We start from the raw sequence: 24,329 nt of genomic DNA on the forward strand, positions 1-24,329 counted from the left end.
CACTACAGTCTGGAGCTGCGCGACCGCTACGGTCGCAGGTTCGAATCCTGCCTCGGGCATGGATGTGTGTGATGTCCTTAGGTTAGTTAGGTTTAAGTGGTTCTAAGTTCTAGGGGACTGATGACCTCAGAAGTTAAGTCCCGTAGTGCTCAGAGCCACTTGAACCATTTTTGAACTACACAATACACTGCTCGGGCCAGGATTAAGACTTGTAACCTCTTGATATAATTTCATAGGTACTGTTAGTGTTCAATTCCAACAATGCAGTCTGCAACATTGGGTAGTATTTGCATTTATGTTGGATCATGCATTTATTGTGGTGTTCTCAGTCAGAAATCGCCTTTGAATGTTGGTTGTTCTTGAAAAGATCGTGTTATGCCTCATGTAAAAGACAGAAACGTCTACCAGCATGTGTCGGGATTCCACAGAGATAAGATCGAGACCTGCCAAGACTATGGTTTATCATTCCACGATACTGCTGCTAACGTTGGTCAGGATCCACAACCCTCATACGATGTTTTCAGAAGCATCATACTCAGTGCTTAGCGGTATTTCAACAGATACACGTCACTAGCGCCCGAGAGGACAGACATATTCTTCACTTTCTTCCGTTCGTACCTTGAGTCAGGAAGTGTCCTGCTTTGCGAGAAAAAAGTATCCAAACAGTACGACGACGTCTGGAGAAGAGCAGACTGCCAGTGCAGTGATCATTGTTGCGACTTCCTTGACAAGGCAACAGAGAGAGGTAAAATGACAGTGGCGCCCACAAATCTGGACATAGCAATGACAGAACGTCGTCTTTTCAGGCGAGGCCCCTTCCTTTGTGCAGCATCACAGTGGACAGATCCGTCTATGGAGGCCATGAGAAGAATGGGAGCCTTCAAACTGCTTTCAGCACCGTCATTCCAGCCCAGTACCTGGTGTCACAGTATGCAACGCCATAATGTACCGAATGCCATCACCTCAGGTTTACATACCGGTAATTTAGAAATAAGTCGTTATATTTCTGTTGTTGGCCCTGGTCTATCTTCCAACACGATAGCACCAGACTATCTGTCTACAAGATAATGGAAGACCGCATGTTGGCATGCTATCCTGGCCTGCTGTGATACACAGGGTGTCAGACCATTGCCCTGGCCAGCTCCTCCAGATGTATCAGCCACTGAAAACATCTGGTCACTGATTGCCGAGGGATGCAACCACCTTACAGCCACCTTAATGGATGAACTCTGGCATAGCGCTGAAGCAGTATGGACCTGTCATTGGGGCTCAGTTCGTCTCGAACTGTCAGTGAGGTTCAGCGGCCGTTGCTGCCAGAAGAGGCAGCTCTGTGTGCTACATTTCGTACCTGGTATACCTACAAATCATCCATAAATTTATCTATTTACACTACTGTAATGTTCATGCAAAACAGAGAAAATTTCATAATTGGCTACCCTTCTTGGTGTTGCTATTTTAAGAAGACAACACCGGATAAACGCTCATTGGCTCAGTGGTTCTGACTGCAGATTCAGATGTGGGCGTGAGTGCGAGGAGTTTTACCTGCCGTTTATCGCTTCTTCTGCGGCAATTTGTTTTCATTGTGAAAAATTCCGAGTTTGTTTCGGATACACATAAAGATGTAGATCTCCCCAGTTCAAAGGTCTGAGGACGGAAGAGGGTTACCACCTTCAGCACTGGGGCCATGCCTAGTAAACCACAGTAGTGTACAAACCAAACTTGAAAATAATGACAGGTTGTTTTTTTATATCCCTGTCTTCCTCTATACTTTTTACCTTTTACACTCCACATAAATTATTCCGTGATGTCTCAACGCGTGTCATTTTACCGTGCCCCTTCTTGTAGACGGTGTTTTCCATATGTTCCTCCCTTCGCCGATTTTCCTAAACTTATCAGTCCACCTAATCTTCAACTTTCCTCTATAACACCACACCGATGCTTCGATACTGTTTGTTTCTTTCTGGTTTTCCCACAGTTCTTTCCATACAATGCTGTGCTCCAGACGTACATTCTCAGAAAGTTTTGCACCAAATTAAGGCCGAAGTTTGATACAGAGTAACTTCTCTTGGTTAGGAATGTCCTCTTTGCCTGTGGTAATGTGCTTCTAGTCTCCTCCTGTCTTCGTGCATCACGCGTTAATTAGCGTCCACAGTAGCAGAGCTCCTTAATTTTATCCGCTTCGTCGTATCCAGTTTCGATGTTAAGCCCATCGCTAAGCTCAGTTACGCCACTCCTCGATACTTTCGTCTTTCTTCGGTTCACTCTCAGTCCATATTCTGTGCTCAGTAGGCTGTTCACTCCGTTCACCACGTCGTGTAGGTCTTCTTCAGTTTCACTGAGTGTAGCAATGTCATCAGCAACAGCTTCACATTGTTTTGTGAGACCCTGTCATCAGCAACAGCTTCTGTTATCAGCAACAGCTTCACATTTTTTTTATTAGACCCAAACTTTGTGGGGTCGAAATTGTACAGGTGCTCGAGGGTCCAAAACTGACTATTCTTAAATAAGAAACCATTTGTCTGAAACGAGGTACGAAGTGTCAGGAGGTATTGAATGTCGCTCCTGATATTTAACTCTCTTATGTTTCGTAAAAAAACAACCACAGCTTGCAACGTCTACTTCGGTGGCGTTATCTGTCACTCGTGACAGACTCCTGGTTGGATTTACCACTGTGTACAGGCAATGACTTATGTCGACGATAGAGCATACTTGATGCGTCGTGTAGCGGTATGTAATGCGCAGAAAGCCGGAAGAATGCACAGATAAAAGATTAACAGCAGGTGAATAAATATTATTTGCTGGTGGAAAATGGAGACGAGGAGAGAAGGATGTGACTCGAATGCATTTCCGGAAGACATCTGGTCCGCCACGCTAGCCGGTTGCGCTACCGCCACTGCTCGATGGCTGGCGGTGCCGTACGGCATTCAACAACTTCGTAAAATTTAGAACCTCGATTTCTGAAATAGGTTTGAGAAGCGCAGCGTCCGAGACCATCACTTTTTTACATCTAAATATTTACTGCAGTACTGCCAAACATGAGCATTATAGGAAGCCTCTTGTGTATATGACGACAAAAGTCCTGAAATAGCGATATGCAAATGTACAGATGTCGGTAGTGTCTCGTACACTAGGGGTAATAGGGCAGTGAATTGGCGCAGTTGTCATTTGTAATCAGGTGGTTTACATTACTGGCCATTAAAATTGCTACACCAAGAAGAAATACAAATGATAAACGGGTATTCATTGGACAAATATATTATACTAGAACTGACATGTGATTACATTTTCACGCAATTTGGGTGCATTGATCCTGAGAAATCAGTACTCAGAACAACCACCTCTGGCCGTAATAACGGCCTTGATACCCCTGGGCATTGAGTCAAACAGAGCTTGGATGGCGTGTACAGGTACAGCTGCCCATGTAGCTTCAACACGATACCACAGTCCATCAAGAGTAGTAACTGGCGTATTGTGACGAGCCAGTTGCTCAGCCACCATTGACCAGACGTTTTCAATTGGTGAGAGACCTGGAGAATGTGCTGGCCAGGGTAGCAGTCCTACAGGACCTGCAATATGCGGTCGTGCATTATCCTTCTGAAATGTAGGGTTTCGCAGGGACAGAATGAAGGGTAGAGCCACGGGTCGTAACACATTTGAAATGTAACGTCCAATGTTCAAAGTGCCGTCAATGCGAACAAGAGGTGACCTAGACATGTAGCCAATGGCACCCCACACCATCACGCCGGCTGATAACGCCAGTATGGCGATGACGAATACACGCTTCCAATGTGCGTTCACTGCGATGACGCCAAACACGGATGCGACCATCATGATGCTGTAAACAGAACCTGGATTCATTCGGAAACATGACTTTTTGCCATTCGCGCACCCAGGTTCGTCGTTGAGTACACCATCGCAGGCGCTCCTGTCTGTGATGCAGCGTCAAGGGTAACTGCAGCCATGGTCTCCGAGCTGATAGTCCATGCTGCTGCACACGTCGTCGAACTGTTCGTACAGATGGTTGTTGTCTTGCAAACGTCCCCATCTGTTGACTCAGGGATCGAGACGTAGCTGCACGACCCATTACAGCCATGCGGATGAGATGCTTGTCATCTCGACTGCTAGTGATACGAGGCCGTTGGGATCCAGCACGGCGTTCCGTATTACCTTCCTGAACCCACCGATTCCATATTCTGCTAACAGTTACTGGATCTCGACCAACGCGAGCAGCAATGTCGCGATACGATAAACCGCAATCGCGATAGGCTACAATCGGACCTTTATCAAAGGCGGAAACGTGATGATACGCATTTCTCCTCCTTACACGAGGCATCACAACAACGTTTCACCGCGCGGGATTAGCCGAGCGGTCTAGGGCGCTGCAGTGATGGACTGTGCGGATGGTCCCGGCTTATGGTTCGAGTCCTCCCTCGGACATGGGTGTGTGTTTGTCCTTAGGGACTGATGACGTTAGCAGTTAAGTCCCATAAGATTTCACACACATTTGAACATTTTTGAACAACAGCGTTTCACCAGACAACTGTTGTTTGTGTATCTGAAATCGGTTGGAAACGTTCCTCATGTCAGCACGTTGTAGGTGTCGCCACCAGCGCCAACCTTGTGTGAATGCTCTGAAAAGCTAACCATTTGCATATCACAGCATCTTCTTCCTGTCGGTTAAATTTCGCGTCTGTAGCACGTCATCTTCGTGGTGTAGCAATTTTAATGGCCAGTAATGTATTCTCGAGAAGGTCCACAGTCTCAAGAGTGTGTCGAGAATATAAAATTTTACGCATTACCTTCACCACGGAGAAAGCCGTGGCTTTCACTTAACGACCGAGAGCAGCGCCTTTTGCATTGAGTTGACAGTGCTAAGAGACAAGCAACACTGCGTGAAATAACCGCGTAAGTCATCGTGGGACTACGACGAACACATGCGTTGGGACAGTGCGACGAAATCTGGCGTTAACGGGCTGTGGCAGCGAGCGAGGGCCTTTGCTATGGGCACGACATCTGCTACAGCGCGTCTGCTGGGCTCGTGAGCGTACTGGATGGACCCTAGACGACTGGAAAACCGTTTCCTGGAGAGAGCTGACTGTAAGACTCCACGAAGCCATGGACTCAGGTTGTCTACAAGGTACTGTGCAAGCTGGCGGTGGGACCATAATGGTGTGGATTGCTTTCACACGGAAGGGATGGATCCTGTGATCAATCTGAACCGCTCATTCACTGGAAACGGTAATTTTTTTCCACTTGGATACCGTTTGCAGCCATTCATTGATAGATTTTTTTATGACAATGCGCCATGTCACTGCACCACAACTATTCGCGATTGGTTTGAAGAACATTCTGGATAATTCGCACGAATTATTGAGCACCCACATCACGCGTTATTAATCCCGTCGAACATGTAGGGGACATAATGGAGAGGTCAGTTCCTGAAGGAGGCAGCGTCGCTCAGTATTTCTCCAGTGCACTTCCAACGGCCTGTTGAGTCCATGCCACGTTAAGGTGCTGCTCTACGCCGAGCAAAAGGAGCTCCGACGATTTCGGTAAACGCATGAAACCTCTCCTTTAGTATAAATAACTTGTAACCGATGCACTTCTGCATATTTACTCTAGCCTTGGCATTGACGATGGGAACAGAAATCGCTTCGCCATTGCATACTGTAGGGTCTAAGCCGACGTTTCTATGGTGCTGAGGCGATTACAGTATTGAACCCAGTGTATTGTAGTGTAATTCGGAATCTTGAATCAGAAAATTTGTGACCCAGCAATGTAGAATGTTGTAGGAGACCAGTAGCATATGCCTTTCCCGGATGAACATATGTCGGTGCGTCTGATCGCCGGATGGAGTATGTTGAATAATTTTCTTTTTTAAAAAATTGTTTTTTTTTCTTTTTATTGAGATATTCTATGTAGATTTTGCCTCAAATATCATAATGTTTAGTTTTGGTAACACATTTGAAGTTATGTTAAGATATTATGTGCTGTATTCATGCCAATTCATGTCCAACATCTGGTTTGTTCTTGTACCTACACTCATATAATTTTTTTTAAAATCTTATGGGACTGAACTGCTAAGGTCATCAGTCCCTAAGCTTACACACTACTGAACCTAAATTATCCCAGTGACAAACACACACACACCCATGCCCGAGGGAGGACTCGAACGCCGGGACTAGCCGCACAGTCCATGACTGCAGCGCCGTAGACCGCTCGGCTAATCCCGCGCGGCATACTCATAAACTAAGGATAATGCTGATACATGGTGAAACAACGCTCTGGTGGGCGGCTTGAGGCTTTAAATGACCTCGGGGTATGACCATGCGGTGCATTTCACCTGCGGTCGTCGCACGGTGGCGCTGGCAGCAGTCCACACACGCAAAGGTGTGTTGCTGCATGTCAGAGTACGGTGCCACGAGTAAGTGTGCACACCTTTTCAGACGTGCTAATGGTGACTTTGTGTTGAAAATGGCTCAAAGAACAGATTTTGATGACGTTATAGGGGTGGAATACTAGGGCGACTGGAGGCTGGTCAAACACAGCAGGTCGTAGCACGGGCCCTCCGTGTGGCACACAGTATGACCTCAAGATTTTGACACCGAGCGAGGTGGGGCAGTGGTTAGACATTGGAACGCATTCGGGAGGACGACTGTTCAAACCCGCGTCCGGCCATCCTGATTTAGGTTTTCCGTGATTTCCCTAAATCACTCCACGCAAATGCTGGGAAGGTTCGTTTGAAAGGGCACGGCCGACTTCCTTCCCCATCTTTCCCTAATCCGATGAGATAGATGATCTCACTGTCTGGTCTCCTTCCCCAAACAACCCAACCCTCAAGATTATGGCAACGATTCCAGCAGGCAGGAAACGTGTCCAGGCGCGGACTTACACATCTGTGTCGTGTCGTGTGTGTACTCCCTAGTGCCACATTGTGTGACACCACATTCAGCAATTATCCTTAATTTATGAGCATGAGTGTAGATAGCAGACCGAAAGAAAGTAGTACATACATCATGTAAAAAAACTGTATGCTTCCCTAATGAGATGGAGATATTTATACGGGAGAGAAAGACCTCCTAGCCGGTATCAAATCAGTCATAAGAATGACGACAAAAAAAGTGTCTCCCAAGTGTATCGCATTGAAGACAACGTACAGCATCGGATATATATATATATATACCCCCCCCCCCCCAGGGAGGGGGTGGGGCTCACAACTCTTTTGTGCATACGTGCGTAGCGAGCATGGGACCCTGAACTAATGTGGCCTTCCTTCCTTTCCAGGCTGCATACCTTCCCTTTCCGCATCCTTCCCCATCCCCCCTTTTCGCCCCCTCCCCTCACCTCCGCCTCTTTCCTTCCCTTTCTCCCCCTCTGGGAGTATGTTTTGTGCCTACGTGTGGAGACGGACGCTCGAAACTGTAACAAATTCTTTGCTTTCTCCCCTTGCAATTCTTCGTCCTTCCTGTGTCCTTCTCTTTTCCTTACCTCTTCTCTTTGCCGTTTTCTCCGCTGCGGCGTTTGAGACCTCTTCTTTCCTTTCCCTTTCTCTTTTTTCCTCCCTGTGCGTGTCTGAAGGCCGACCCACGCATTTCCATGCGTAGCCGGTGACGGGGTAACGCGTAATTCCCCGCCCCGGGTAGACAGGTAGGACACGTACGTACCCCCTGGTAACGGCCAGGCCCAGGGAGGGGTGATTACCCGATCTGATACCTTCCGAAAGTGCCGATTAGTCCCTCCGTCCGTTTGTCGGGAGGTGTGACCTGAGGTGTGAACAATCACCTAAGGCGGGAGTGCCCTCAGAGAGGGCCCCCACAAGGGAGGAGCGCGCCATCGGAAACGCCGGTAATCGTGGGGGATACTTTCGCAATGATTTCCTCATCTTCTACTATGTCAGCTCACAAGCGTAAGTTCAATGAGTCTCAGCCATCTCCATCGTTGCCACAGTTCCTTGTTGTTTCTCGGTCTGACGAAGGTCACGACTTCTCCACGGTCAGCCCTTTCATTATTCAGAAAGGTGTCGACGCAATTGCAGGTCCTGTAAAGTCTTGTCCCAGAACACGAATTGGCACCTTGTTGTTAGAAACAGTCAGTGCCCTCCAGGCACAAAAATTGCTGTGTACTTCACTACTACACATCTTCCCTGTCCGGGTGGAACCGCACCGTACTTTAAATTCGTCACGTGGGGTCGTTTATACACGCTCCCTCGACGGATTGTCCGACGAGGAAATTCAACACTACCTGTCTGACCAGGGCGTAACGGCAGTTCATAGAAAAGGGTTGACACGAACATCATTCCAACCCGTACTGTCTTCTTGACATTTGACAAAGTTCAACTCCCATCGAAAATCAAAGCAGGCCCTTACATCCCAAACCCTACGCGTTGCTATCGGTGTCAGCGGTTCAATCACACCAGCCAGTCCTGTTCCAATCCGGCCAAATGTGTTACGTGTGGGAAGAATGCCCATGAGGGTGCTTGTCCACCTCCATCCCCTCGTTGCATCAACTGTATGGGTGACCACGCTGCTTCCTCTCGAGATTGCCCCATTTTTAAAGACGAAAAGCTCATTCAGGAAATCAGAGTGAAGGAAAAGGTGTCGACCTTTGCTGCTCGAAAATTATTCGCCAGTCGACAGCCCACCATGCCTCAGACAGGAAAATACAGCACTGTCCTTGCCTCTCCTCGGCCAACGAAGGAGGCGGCCACGCAGACTTGCGACCTCACCTTTAGTGCCACGGTCGTCAGATCGGCCAGCGCAAAGATCGCCCGTTCAACCTCCCCACTTTCGCCTGCCCCTCTATGGCTCACCCTTCATCGGGTTCTGCTAAATCTCGAGCCCAAAAGTCAGACACCAAGACTTCGAAAAAAGAGCATACTCGTGAAGATTTTTTACGTACCCCAACTTCACAACCATCGGTTCCTCCTTCATCTAAACATCATGTTTCCAAGAAGGCTAGTAAGAAACCCAGTTCCTCTCCTTCACCGCCAAGGCGTGTCTCATCTACAGCACCACCTGGCGGTAATCGCCCTCGGCCGTCTTCTGTGTCGCCGAGGCGCACTGCTGGCGGCCGATCAACCGGCTGATCGCTGGTGGCAGGAGCTGCTCCTGAACAACCTATGGATCAGGATCTTCTGACTTCGGCTGAATGCCATTCCATGCTGTCGGTCGCAAGCTCTGAGCAGTCGCTAAGTTGATGGCAACCTTGGTCACATTCCTCCATTTTCTGTTTACCCTATGTCCATTATCCACTGGAATATCCGCGGCATTCGAGCCAATCGGGATGAATTGTCGACACTCTTACGATCCTACTCGCTGGTCATCTTCTGTCTTCAGGAAACAAAGCTGCGTCCCCATGACCGCTTTGTTCTTCCCCATTTTCAGTCTGTCCAATTTGATCTCCCCTCTGTTGAAGGCACTCCAGCCCATTGAGGACTCATGATTCTTCTCCATGATACTATTATCATCCAATCCCCTTAAACACTTCCTTCCAAGCTGTCACTGTCCGTCTTTCCCTTTCTGGATATACCTTTTCTCTTTGTACTCTATACAGTCCATCGTCCACACCAATGGCACGAGCTGATCTCCTTCATCTTCTTGGTCAGCTTCCACCCCCCTATTTGCTGGTTGGGGACTTCAATGCCCACCACCCGCTTTGGGGATCTCCACATCCTTGTCCACGTGGCTCACTATTGATAGATGTCTTCCACCAAGCGGATCTAGTTTGCCTCAACACTGGCGACCCTACATTTTTGTCTGCCTCCACGGCAAATTTCTCTCATTTGGACCTTTCGGTCGCTACTGTTCCGCTAGCTCGGCGCTTCGAATGGTTCGCCCTTGATGATACACACTCGAGTGACCACTTTCCATGTGTCCTGAGACTGCAGCCTCAACAGCCATATATGCGCCCGCGACGCTGGAAGTTTGGCCAAGCCGATTGGACACTTTTTTCGTCTCTAGCGACATTCGCTGACCGTCACTTTCCTAGCGCCGACGATGGGGTCACACATATTACAGACGTTATTCTTACAGCTGCGGAACGTTCAGTACCTCGCACCTCCGAATTGCCCCGGCGCCCCGCAGTTCCTTGGTGGAACGAGGAATGCCGTGACGCAATACGTGAGCGGCGACGTGCTCTTCGCGTTTTCCGCCACTATCCTACTTTGGCCAACTGTATCCGCTATAAGCAGTTCCGAGCGCGATGCCGTCGTGTCATCCGCGATAGCAAGAAGGCAAGCTGGAAATTCTTTACTAGCTCATTTAACACCTTCACTCCCTCCTCGGAACTTTGGAGTCGGATTCGACGGTTATCTGGCGCGCCTAGTTTCTCCCCGGTCTCTGGGCTCACTGTCGCGCATGGTACATTAGTGGACCCCGTCGCAATTTCTAACTCATTGGGTCAACACTTCGCTGAGATTTCGAGCTCTTCAAATTACCCGCCAGCGTTTCTCCCGAAGAAACGTGCAGCGGAAGTGCGACCTCTTGCTTTCTCCTCTCAAAATCGCGAAAGCTATAATACTGTTTTCTCCATGCGGCTATAATACTGTTTTATCCATGCGGGAACTCCAACATGCACTCTCTTCTTCTCGCTCCTCCGCCCCAGGACCGGATGGTATCCACATCCAAATGTTGCTGCATTTATCATACCATAGTCTGCTTTACCTCCTTCGCGTTTATAATCGAATTTGGACCGACAGTACTTTTCCCAGACGATGGTGGGAAGCTATCGTCGTTCCTGCTCCGAAACCTGGAAAGGACAAACATCTCCCCTTAGCTATCGGCCCATTTCTCTCACGAGTAGTGTGTGTAAGGTTTTGGAGCGTATGGTAAATTGCCGTTTAGCTTGGTGGCTGGAGTCCTGCAGTCTTTTAACACCTGCCCAATGCGGTTTCCGAAAGCATCGTCCTGCAGTTGACCATCTTGTTGCTCTCTCCACTTATATCATGAACAATTTTCTCCGGAAACGCCAAACAGTAGCAATATTTTTTGATCTGGAGAGAGCATACGATACCTGTTGGAGGACAGGCATCCTCCGCACACTGTTCTCTTGGGTCTTTCGAGGTCGGCTGCCCCTTTTTCTTCACGAATTTATGGCAGAGCGCACATTTAGGGTGCGGGTGAACACTACTCTCTACCGTACTTTCTCCCAAGAAAACGGGGTACCCCAGGGCTCCGTGCTGAGTGTTGTACTGTTTGCCATTGCCATAAATCCAATTATGGATTGTCTCCTTCCTGATGTCTCGGGCTCCCTCTTTCTGGACGATTTTGCGATCTACTACGGCTCTCAACGGACCAGCCTTCTTGAACGACGTCTTCAAGGATGTCTCGATCGCCTCCACTCTTGGAGCATCGAAACCGGCTTCCGTTTTTCCCCAGTAAGACCGTTTGTGTTAATTTTTGGCGACGTAAGGAGTTTCTTCCACCCTCCTTACATCTAGGACCTGTCAACCTTCCGTTTTCGGACGTCGCTAAATTCTTGGGTCTTATGTTTGACAGAAAACTGTGCTGGTCCTCCCACGTTCCTATCTTTCGGCTCGCTGTCTGCGATCCCTCAACACCCTCCGTGTCCTGAATGGTACCTCCTGGGGAGCGGAACGAGTGGTCCTTCTCCGCCTCTATCGCGCCTTAGTGCGCTCGAAATTGGACTATGGAAGCATAGTTTACTCCTCTGGTCGGCCGTCTATTCTTCGGCGTCTCGTTACGTTTAGTGTCTGGAGCTTTTTACACCAGCCCTGTGGAAAGCCTCTATGCTGAGACTGCTGAACCTCCGCTGTCCAATCGGCGAGCTGTCCTTCTGAGCCGTTATGATAGCCATCTGTCTTCCATGCCTGCTAATCCGGCCCATGACATTTTTTTCGACGCCTCCTTGGATGTAGGGTATGCAGGCCGCCCCTCCTCCCTACTACCACCGGGAGTCCGCTTCCGTCAACTGCTACATTCTCTTTCCTTCCACTTTCCTAAAACCTTATTGACAACTTGGGGTACAGCACCGCCTTGGCTCCGTTCCCGGATCTGCTTGCTCCGTGACCTTTGTCAATTTCCCAAGGATGGTACGTTTTCACTTGTTTATCGTCGGGAATTTGCTGATCTATGTGCACAAATGAAGGAAGCCACATTTATTTACACTGATGGCTCGAAAACATCGTTAGGTGTAGGGAGTGCCTATATTGTTGGCGACACCCCCAATCGATTTCGGCTTCCCGACCAGTGTTCGGTTTATACTGCGGAGCTTTACGCTGTTCTTCAGGCTGTCCAATACATCCGCCGCCATCAGCGGATACAGTATGTTATCTGTTCAGATTCTCTCAGCTCTCTCCTCAGTCTCCAAGCTCTTTACCCTGTGCACCCTCTGGTCCACCGGATTCAGGACTGTCTGCGCTTGCTCCACCTGGGGGGCGTCTCGGTGGCGTTCCTCTGGCTCCCGGGACACATTGGTATCTGTGGAAATGAGGCGGCCGATATAGCGGCCAAGGCTGCAGTCTCTCTTCTTCGGCCAGCTATTCGATCGATTCCCTTCGCCGATCTACGGGGCGTTTTATGTCGTCGTGTTGCTCTTTTATGGCACGCACATTGGTCAACACTTCCCCATAATAAATTGCGGGACGTGAAAGCTCTTCCCTGTGCTTGGACCTCTTCCTCCCGAACGCGTCGTCGGGAGGAGGTAATTTTAACTAGACTCCGGATAAGGCACTGTCCTTTTAGCCATCGACATCTTTTAAGCGGCGATCCTCCCCCACTCTGTCCCCACTGCTCTTAGCTGTGGACGGTAAGACACCTTTTAATTGAGTGCCCCTCTTTTACTCCGTTACGTGCCCGTCTACAGCTGTCGCCTGATGTATCTTCCATTTTAGCAGATGACACGCGCTCGGCCGATCGCGTTCTCGAGTTTATTAGTGCCAGTGAGATGACGTCAGTCATTTGAAGCTCTTTTTGGGGACAACCAACCCCTTTCTGTAGTGGATTTTTAAGCTTTCCTTCTCCTTTTAGTTTCTCCAATTTTTTGAGTTTCGTTCCCATTGCTGCTGCTTTCCATTTTCGTTTTTTACCGTTTCCTAAGTCACAGACCGGGCGCTAATGACCATAACAGTTTTGCGCCCTAAAACCAAAACAAAACAAAGCATCGGATATTCCTTTCTGACCATGGTTTCTTATTCCAATATGCCCCGATTAGGGGCTCCCCGTCGGTATAACTTTGTCCCTAAGGCTGGTATTACACTATCAAATTTCTTTGTCAAATATCTTTGTCAAAAGTCTTTGTCAAATATATTTGATGGTGTAATAGGAACTTTGTCAAATGTCGTCCAATATTTGATCAAATATAGGACCTCGCTGTAGATTTGATCAAAGAAATCGCTTGTCTTCTGTTCACTGCAATGTGACATGTTACCACATGGAGCGCTAGCATCGCTGCAGCATTCTGTCGTCTGTAGTGTTTTTATAAACATTGCCGGTAAATACAATTGGTGTGTGCCGACAACTACAATATTAATAAAGATGTATGAAGCTGATGAGGCGCTTTACAAAGTGAGGCACCCTGAATACGAAAATAGATTAAGAAGATTGGAGACCCGACCTCACCTAACCTAACCTAACCTAACCTAACAAAACCCTCTCCTGTAGCAAGGAATCGGAGTGTGACAGTGAGCCTGTCTTCTGCAGGTGTAGCAGTTCTTAAGCGAATATTGTGCTTTGTGATATGAGGATACACTTCACTGAGCACATACAGAAATGTATGCTCATCCATTCTTAAGTAATTGATGTACGACTTGACGTCTTCCACTGTAAGTTCTCGTAACAAGTTTTGTTGAATGCTTTTATCGTGTCGTCGTAAAACCCACGGCTTCACCCAGATTAGATTAGTTTTTCGTTCCATAGATCCGTGCTGAGGAGATCGTCGTGGATGTGTAACATGTCAATTTTTTTAAGCTGGAATAACAACGCGGTACTAATAGTATGAATAAACACAATACATCATTTGTTTCTATTAAAAATTTCGTCAATGGAGTAGAAGGAGTTGGCCACTAGTAAGTCTTTCAGGCTCCTTTTAAACTGATCTTTATTTGTAACTAAATTTTTTATGTTTGCTGGCAAATTATTGAAAATGAGTGTTCCTGAGTAGTGGACCCCTTTTTGAACTAAAGTAAGTGCTTTTAAGTCCTTGTGCAGATCATTTTTGTTACTGGTATTGTATGTATGGACTGAGTTGTTTGTTGGAAAAAGAGATATATTATTTAGGACAAATTTAATTAAGGAGTAAATATACTGAGAGGCAGTAGTTAGTATACCCAGTTCTTTGAAGACGTTTCTACAAGACTTCCGTGAATTTACTCCACAAATAATACGTATTACACGCTTTTGGACTCTGAAAACTTTTGTTTGACTTGAAGAGTTACCCCAAAATATCATACCATATGACATTATGGAATGAAAGTAGGCAAAGTATGCAAGCTTTTTCATTTTTATGTCGCCTATGTCTGCTAACACTCGAATTGCAAATACAGATTTGTTAAGGCGTTTCTGCAGTTCTGTGGTGTGCTCCTCCCAACTGAATTTATTATCAAGTTGTAATCCCAGCAATTTAAGACTGTCAACCTCGTATGTATGGTTCCTTTTTTTTCCCCCACTTCTTTTCCGCATGAGCACACAATGCTGCGGTTAATAACAAATTTGATGACAGTGTAATACCACTTCTAGCGCTACGTCATAGATCTTTGTCAAATATATTTGACGGAATATTTGATCACATCTTTGACAAATAAATTTGATAGTGTAATACCGGCCTAAGCAGACTGGGACATTCTTGTACGTACAGACCTGGTGCTGCTGACAGTATTCTTGTGTTCCAGGGGCAGCCGTCGCTGGAGCGGCGTGCTGGGAGTGCTGCGAGCGGCGGCCAAGGCCCGCGAGGCGACTGGAGCTGGAAGGCTGGTGGCCATCCCGCTGGACGTGACCAGGGAGGACCTGCTGCACGAGGCCACCGACCTGGTGCGCGCCCACCTGCCCGCCGGCGAGGACGGTCAGTAGTCGCCGCCGCCTCCACGGCAAACATACGTCCATACATGTCGACAACGTTGTCTATGGACCACTTTGATTGAAACAACAGTCGAGACCGCGGTATCATTTCTTTATTATTACCAGCTTCGGCTTACGTTAAAGCTATCCTCAGACCTGCAAGGGTAGGAACAGTAATGTTACAAACAGTACTAGGCTGAATACTGTGATAAACCTTTAACATTTCTTTTATGTTTTCGCCCTCCTTAAAGGCAAAGAGAAAAGATGAAACGGTAGCCCATCATGGAACCTATGCCTACAGTCAGCTATTTTTGATTCTCAGTTGTTAAAAAAGAGAGGAGTTTTTCTTAGTAGGAGGAAGGAAGGATTCGCACTCAGCTAGTGAATGAGTGAGAAGCACGCCATTTTTAGCGGGTAATTGTAGACCGCCGTATTGGGGTCGCTATGAATAAGTGAGGAGTATGTATTTCTTATGTGCACCGTTTAGAAAAATACAGTATAGTTTTATTAACAGAAAGGTCGTGTCAGTTGTTATTTCAAATAGTACAATAATTACAAGAACTGAAGCCCACCTGTGTACTTTGGAAAATTACGAAGATCCGATAAGCTTAATGGGAACACGGTCAAGACTTCAAAGGTGAACACGGCGACCAAACGTAGCATTATAAAGAATCGTAAGCACAAATCTACAGCGGAGAAAGAAACTACTTCCCCCTGTAAAATAATATGAACTAATACGAACTTATTTCCAGGCATAGCTCAGCTTATTGTGCTTGTCATTCATGCTGAAAAATTAATCTCATTAATTCAATACATTTTAAAAAGCCACGCATTTCAACATTTTACTATCATCTATTGCATTATTTTATTATATTATAAAGTGGCGACCGTGACAGGACTATAAGAGAGGAACAGGAGAAGGTAGTAGCAACAGACGAAACGAACTACGTAGAAATCTGGACGTTTAATGGAGGTTTAGAGGATTTTTTGGATAGACATAAAAAAGATAATGTCGGAAATAAGTCTCTTTATTTAGGGAGACAGTATAATACGGCGCTGCGGTCGGCAATGTGTATACAAGAACACAAGTTTCCGGCGCAGTTGTCAGATAGGTTGCTGCTGCCACAATGGAATGTCATCGAGATTTAAGTGAGTTTGAACGTGGTGTTACAGTCCGCGGACGAACGATACGACACAGCATCTCCGAGGTAGCGATGAAGTGGGGATTTTCCCGTAGGCCATTTTCACGAGAGTACCGTGAAATCAGCAATCCGGTAAAACATCAAATTTCTGACGTCGCTGTAGCCGGAAAAAATCCTGCAAGAACGGGACCAACGATGACTCAATAGAACCGTTCGACGTGACAGAAGCGCACCACTTCCGCAAATTGCTGCAGATTTCAGTGCTGGGCCATCAACAAGTTTCAGCGTGCGAACCATTCAACGAAACATCATCGATATGGCTTTTCGGAGCTAAAGGTCCACTGGTGTACTCTTCATGACTGCACGACACAAAGCTTTACGCCTCGCCTGAGCCCTTCAACAACGACATTGGATTGTTGATGACTAGGAATATTTTGCGTCGTCGGACGAGTCTCGTTTCAGATTGTATCGAGCCCATGCACGTGTACAAGGAAGGAGACAACCTCATGAATCCATGGAGATCTCTTCTCAACAGCACGTTGCAAGGCATCCCAGATATGCTCAATAGTGTCCATGTCTGGGGAGTTTGGTGGCCAGCGGAAATGTTTAAACTCAAAAGAGTGCTCCTGGACCCACTCTGTAACAATTTTCGACTTTGTTGCCCAAGTCCGACGGAATGCACAATGGACATGAATAGATGCACGTGATCAGACGGGATGCCTACGTACGTCTCACCTGTCAGAGTCGTATCTAGACGTATCAGGTGTCTCACATCATTCCACCATTACAGAGCCTCCACCAGCTTTGACAGTCCCCTGCTAACAAGCAGGGTCCACGGATTCGTGAAATTGTCTTCATAGCAGGATACGTCCATCCGCTCGATACAATCTGAAAGGAGACTCCTCCGACCAGACAGTATGTTTCTAGTCATCAACTGTCCAATGTCGGAGTTGACGAACCCAGGCGAGACGAAAAGCTTTGTGTCGTCCAATCATCAAGGGTACAGGAGTGGGCCTTAGGTTTCGAAAGTCCATATCGATGATGTTTCGTTGAATGGTTCGCACGCTGACACTTGTCGCTGACCCAGCATTGAAATCTGCAACAATCTGCGAAAGGCTTGAACTTCTGTACGGTTGAACGATTCTCTTCAGTCGTCATGGGCGCCGTTCGTGCAGCATGTTTTTCCGGCCGCAGCGATGTCGGAGATTTGATATTTTACCCGATTCCTGATATTCACGGGAGACCCTTGGAATGGTCGTACAGGAAAATCGCCACTTAATCGCTAACTCGGAGATGCTGTGTCCCATCTTTCGTGCTCCGACTACAACACCACGTTCAAACTCACATCTTGATAGCCTGCCGTTGTAGCAACAGTAACCGATCTAACAACTGCGCCAGACACTTGTTGTCTTATACAGGCGTTGCCGTCCGCAACGCCGTATTCTGGCTGTTTACGTATCTCTGCATTTGAATACGCATGCCTATACAAGTTTGGTAGGAGCTTCAGTGTATACTTCTCTGGTTTCTTAGTTGCCACTTCGGCCGTTACGTTACCATCACAACGGCGTCCCTTTGAGTACAGGCTGCTTTGATTTCATGGCGTTGCCTAGAAAACGGCATCGTTTTGAATTCTTACCATGGGGTACTGACTAGTACATATACAACGACTGTATATGATTTTACCGGCTATTACGTCTGTATGTAATATCATTATGTGTATATAATTACTGCTAGTTTATTCGTTTATCAACAAAATAAGAACGAAGCGTTTGTTACTAGATGACACTTCTTATTCTTTTGTTTCCTAAGTTTGTGTATTTTATTTTAACATAAATGACTATTTCCTTGCGGTTTACAATGTTTTAACATCTTACGCAGTCGTCCTTGGTTTACTAGAACTTACTTTGCAAATTTCGTGCGGCAACGACATTTCAATTCTTATGAAGCTGTTGCCGACGGAATTCATGGTCGACGCGGGAATTGCACACTATGTAACAAGTGACTCCACAGTCGTTAGTCGCAGAGTACGATCGTGGTATGGCGTGAAAAACCGGGGAGCCGTCAGCACCACAGGGGTGAACGCTAGAGCATTGTCTCTGTTTTCTACTAACGCCGTATGCTGTAGTCCTGTTTGTAACTTTGTTGTTTCTTCCCTTGCAGGCCCTAAAACCGCTGAGGATGGCTTTCACATAAGCCGAAACCGATAATAATAAACAAACGCTATTGCGATCTCGAATGTTGTTTTAATGAAATATACGTCCAATAGCCACTACTTTCAGTGCAACCTGTATACATCGTCATCTACGTCATTACTCTGCTATTCACAATAAAATGGCTGGCAGAGGGCTCAAAAGAACCAGGTTCAAGCTGTCTCTCTACCCGTTCACAGGAACCATCCCGTCATTTTTTTAAGCAGTTTAGGGAGATTACGGAAAACCTAATTCGGAATGGCCGGACGCGGGTTTGAACCGTCGTCCTCACGAGTCCAGTATGCTAACCACTGCGCCATCTCACTCGGTGATGTAGAAGAAATCAGTCATATTTATACTGATGGGGGTAGCATGACCCAATTTGCAGCCGGCCAGAGTGGCCGAGCGGTTCTAGGCGCTGCAGTCTGGAACCGCGCGACCGCTACGTCGCAGGTTCGAATCCTGCCTCGGGCATGGATGTGTGTGATGTCCTTAGGTTAGTTAGGTTTAAGTAGTCCTAAGTTCTAGGGGACTGACGACCTCAAAAGTTAAGTCCCATAGTGCTCAGAGCCATTTCAACCATTTTTGAACCTAAATTGCTGTAGGAACAAGGTTCAAAATGGTTCAAATGGCTCTGAGCACTATGGGACTTAACTTCTGAGGTCGTCAGTCCCCTAGAACTTAGAACTACTTAAACCTAACTAATCTAAGGACATCACACACATCGATGCCCGAGGCGGGATTCGAACCTGCGACCGTAGCGGTCGCGCGGTTCCAGACTGTAGCGCCTAGAACCGCTCGGCCACCCCGGCCGGCTAGGAACAAGGAAGCGAGGAGGAAAACAAATTAGTTCTTTAAACAATCGATCTATTTTTTCTAAATTGCTTCACAAGTAAAATAGATATTTTCTCGAAATGAATCTATGAACCATTATTCATTTGATGATCAAATAAAAGACGAAATGTATCTTCTAAAATCCAGCAAAAAGAATTTCCACAAAGAAATGCACATAGATGTGACCAAAAGTACAATAAATGATCGTTTGTGCGAAGCTAACGTAGGTACAGATTATTCTGCTAACAAGTGGTGGATACTTCCAATTGAACAGAAGATTGCTAACAAACCGTGATTGTCTTTCCAGAATCTGTGCAGCTCGCAAACACAAGGTAAAAACCTCATCCAAAGTGTAAAGACACTGGAAAGTGACAAAAGTTACGGAACTGTTCCCAGAAATCGTGAACTGTGCAGAGAAGAAACAGCGCCAGTGCTAAAGTGGCGGCACTCGCTCGACCAGCTCAGAGTAAACTGCCAGGCTGGGACCAGCCTCCTCCCTCTCTCCAAGTGACCTCTCAGGCACCCCATCCTCTCACCGACTCCCAGACTGGTCCACGTTCCTCTCCGTTCCGAGAAAGCTACGGTTTAGAGGGAAGGATGTACGACTTTCACTACAGTCACGACCAAGACTTCATACACCACTGGCCATTAAAATTGCTACACCAAGAAGAAATGCAGATGATAAACGGGTATTTATTGGACAAACATAATATACTAGAACTGACATGTGATTACATTTTCACGCAATTTCGGTGCATAGATCCAGAGAAATCAGTACCCAGAACAACCACCTCTGGCCGTAATAACTGCCTACATACGCCTGGGCATTGAGTCAAACAGAGCTTGGATGGTGTGTGTGCAGGTACAGCTGCCCATGCAGCTTCAACACGATACCACAGTTCATCAAGAGTAGTGACTGGCGTATTGTGACGAGCCAGTTGCTCGGCCACCATTGACCAGACGTTTTCAGTTGGTGAGAGATCTGGAGGATGTGCTGACCACGGCAGCAGTCGAACATTTTCTGTACACAGAAAGGCCCGTACAGAACCTGCAATATGCGGTCGTGCATTATCCTGCTGAAATGTAGGGTTTCGCAGGGATCAAATAAAGGGTAGAGCCACGGGTCGTAACACATCTGATATGTATCGTCCACTGTTCAAAGTGCCGTCAATGCGAACAAGACCGACACGTGTAACCAATGGCACCCAATACCATCACGCCGGGTGATACGCCAGTATGGCGATCACGAATACACGCTTCCAGTGTACGTTCACCGCAATGTCGCCAAACATGGTTGCGACCATCATGATGCTGTAAACAGAACCTGGATTCGTCCGAAAACATGACGTTTTGCCATTGGTGCACCCAGGTTCGTCGCTGAGTACACCATCGCAGGCGCTCCTGTCTGTGATGCAGCGTCAAGGGTAACGGCAGCCATGGTCTCGGAGCTGATAGTCCGTGCTGCTGCAAACGTCGTCGAACTGTTCGTGCAGATGCTTGTTGTCTTGCTAACGTCCCCATCTGTTGACTCAGGGATCGAGACGTGGTTGCACGATCCGTTACAGCCATGCGGTTAAGATACCTGTCATCTCGGCTCCCAGTGATACGAGGCCGTTGGGATCAAGCACGGCGTTCCGTATTGCACTCCTGAACCAACCGATTCCATATTCTGCTAACAGTCATTGGATCTCGACCAACGCGAGCAGCAATATCGCGATACGATAAACCGCAATCGCGATAGGCTACAATCCGACCTTTATCAAAGTCGGAAACGTGATGGTACGCATTTCTCTTCCTTACACGAGGCATCACAACAACGTTTCACCAGGCAGCGCCGGTCAACTGCTGTTTGTGTATCAGGAATCGGTTGGAAACTTTCCTCATGTCAGCACGTTGTAGGTTGTCTCCACCGGCGCCAACCTTGTGTGAATGCTCTGAAAAGGTTATAATTTGCATATCGCGATAAAAGATATTTATTTAAGTGGCGACTAGTTTCGGGCAAAAGTCCATTTTCAAACCAACACGTAAAGCAAGACTGTGACAACCACAATATATCTGTTAATAAAACCATAGAAGATGGATAGCAATCGATATTCTATGGTTTTATTAACAGCTATGATGTGTTTGTAACATTCCTTTTTGACATGGTTGTTTGAAAATGGGCTTCTTGCTGTCGGTTAAATTTCGCGTCTGTAGCACGTCATCTTCGTGGTATGGCAATTTTAATGGCCAGTAGTGTATTAACATGGTGAAACGCAGGGGGAAGCCTGCCGGAACGTCTCCAGTCTCGCTTACAGTACGGCCATTAACTGGCCCGGAGGTTGGTACACCATATGCTGCGTCGCCACTCATTGGTCCGGAGATTTACGCTATAGCGCCTATGCCGATGATCCTTCTGATTGGCTGACATCATCCGGACAGTTAGATTCTGGAATTTCCCCACACTGAACACGGTACAATGTCGGTGTCGCGCATTTGCAACCGCCGACAGGAAATGCAGAATCGTCACACCAAAAATGGTCAGTGGGGGCGCGTGCTCCCCTTGGTATGATTTCCAAGACGTTCTGCCTCGCTAGCAGTCGATCGGCGAAAGCGATAGCCGTCCCATATTCGTAGTGCTGCAACAACCCTTTTCCGTTACTGTACTCCCTCAGGCCTACCTCAGCAAAGAGAAACTCGCGAATCTTACACCAGAAGCCACTAACGATGTATTTCCCTCATACACACAGAAGAACATTAAGCAGCCAATTTTACTTATTATCGCAAAGCGATATATGTGATGGTACTGTCAAAATAGCGTATACAGGGTGATATTTTCCACAGTGTACAGACTGTATGAATTGATCGATGATGGTTCAGATGGCTCTGAGCACTATGGGACATAACATCTTAGGTCATCATTCCCCTAGCCTTAGAACTACTTAAACTTAACTAACCTAATGACATCACACACATCCATGCCCGAGGCAGGATTCGAACCTGCGACCGCAGCAGCAGCAGCAGCAGCAGCAGCGCGATTCAGGACTGAAGCGCCTAGAACCGCTCGGCCACAGCGGAACAGATACGGAACAGAAAAGGTCTAATGCGTGGTTTCTGTGCTAGAGACAATTTATTCATTCACACTTTGTTATAGAGTCTGCGGTCGAATACGCACTGTACCATGCAGCCAGAGTGACAGTACGCATGGTTTCCTCCTAGAGGGTGGTGCTGTCCCTCATACGTTGTGTGCTAGCGCCCTCTCCTGCCATAGCAGTTGGTAATTTCGTGTCCGATTCGCTTCTCTTGGTGACTCACCTTGTAGTGGATGTGGTACAGCGTTGTACACAATGGTTCCGTATTCGAACCGAGAGCTTGCCAACATGGTGCTTACTTACGGAAAGGCGAATGGCAACGGGCGGCGGGCAGCAAGGTTGCGTCAGGAGACTTATCCCCACCGACAACAACCACAGCATTCAATGTTTGCGAAAGTGTTTCGCCGTTTGTCCGAGACAGGGTCGTTCCAGGAAATAGAAACCATGAATGACTTAGTCAAAATGTTCGGACACCAGACTAGGAGGAAAATGTGGTTAGCACTGTGGAAGGCGACTGCCGTGTCAGTACCAGGCAGTTGGCGCGCCAGTACAGGCTAAGCCAGACGACCGTGTGGAGCATTCTCTACGACAATTGTTACAACCCTTGTCACTAACAGCGTGTGCAGGGCTTACTAACGACAGACTTCCCAGTCTGCCGGCTAGGGTGGCCGAGCGGTTCTAGGCGCTACAGTCTGGAACCGCGCGACCGCTACGGTCGCAGGTTCGAATCCTGCCTCGGGCATAGATGTGTCTGATGTCCTTAGGTTAGTTAGGTTTAAGTAGTTCTAAGTTCTAGGGGACTGATGACCTCAGATGTTAAGTCCCATAGTGCTCAGAGCCATTTGAACCATTTTGAACTTCCCAGTCTGCACTTTTGTGACTGGTTTCTTCACCAGACAACCACGGTTCATGGACTTGCGTCGTCCATCCTGTTCACAGATGAGGCCACCTTTATGCGGAGTGGTATTTTTAAATTTGATAAGTCATCAGTGGGCCAGTATGCAGAACCCCATGGTATGGCGACAGCGAATCATCAGCATCGGCACAGCCGCAGTGTGTGGACCGGGATAATTGGTTACTGTATTTTGGGACCAGTCTTCCTTCCACGTCCCTTAACAGGCCGGAAATATCGGCGTTTCTTGGTTCAAATAGCTCTGAGCACTATGGGGCTAAACATCTGAGGTAATCAGTTCCCTAGACGTTACAACTGCTTAAACCTAACTAACCTAAGGACGTCAAACACATCCATGCCCGAGGCAGGATTCGAACCTGCGACCGTAGCAGTCACGCGGTTCCAGACTGAAGCGCCTAGAACCGCTCGGCCACTTCGGCAGCCTCGGCGTTTCTTCCTGGTGACCTTGCTTCCCCTTCTGGAAGAAGTGCCACTGACGATTCGAAGGGTTATTTGGCTGGAACATGATGATGTTCCAGACCACTTCGCCGTTAATGTCCAGACCCGTCTCAATCGTGTCTTCCCTGGTCGATGGATCGAACGAGCGGGCTCAGTTGCACGGCCGGCTCGTTCACCGGATCTCAACTCGTGCGATTTCTGGCTGTGGGCTCATCTCAAAACTATCGTGTATGCAGAGCCCATTCCAGAGGTGGAGACACTGGAGCAGCGTATTCATACTATCTTTTGACACTGTTCGGATGTAGCCTGGCCGATGTGAACGTGTGAGAGAGAATATTCTACACCGCGTACAAGCGTGCTGTGAGGCTCATGGAAACCATTTTCGACACATGCTGTTACTGTGGCTGCATGGTACAGCGCGTATTAGGTCGCAGTCTATGTAAAAATGTATAGGTGAATAAATGGCCTCTAGCATGGAAGCCATGGATTTATGGACATAAGTTCATGATACTTTTTTTGTCCCATACCTTCCCATCGGTAAGTTCCTAGAGTTTGTACACGGTGGAAAAAATTGCCCCGTATATCAGAACATGTGACAGGAATTCATTGTACATGATTTTTTCCGATATGGAGTCCGACTGATAGTCAAGTCAAGCAGGTGTTGCATTTCACTCACACTGATTGGCTGGGAACAGCACGGTACACAGCCTCGAACTTGAGAGTCCTTAATT

At 47.4% G+C, this 24,329-nt stretch overlaps 1 protein-coding gene across 2 annotated transcripts in view; it reads left to right on the top strand.

The window, feature by feature from the left end:
- Window positions 1-24,329, top strand: part of LOC126210321 (uncharacterized) — a 423,726-nt gene that overhangs the window by 346,940 nt on the left and 52,457 nt on the right. For both annotated transcript variants that reach the window (XM_049939519.1, XM_049939520.1), the window contains one exon: window positions 14,846-15,015. In XM_049939519.1, coding sequence (XP_049795476.1) covers window positions 14,846-15,015 — 170 coding nt within the window. The remainder of the gene's footprint in view (window positions 1-14,845; window positions 15,016-24,329) is intronic.

The sequence above is a fragment of the Schistocerca nitens genome, chromosome 10, assembly GCF_023898315.1.
Source record: "Schistocerca nitens isolate TAMUIC-IGC-003100 chromosome 10, iqSchNite1.1, whole genome shotgun sequence".
Lineage (NCBI taxonomy): Eukaryota > Metazoa > Arthropoda > Insecta > Orthoptera > Acrididae > Schistocerca > Schistocerca nitens.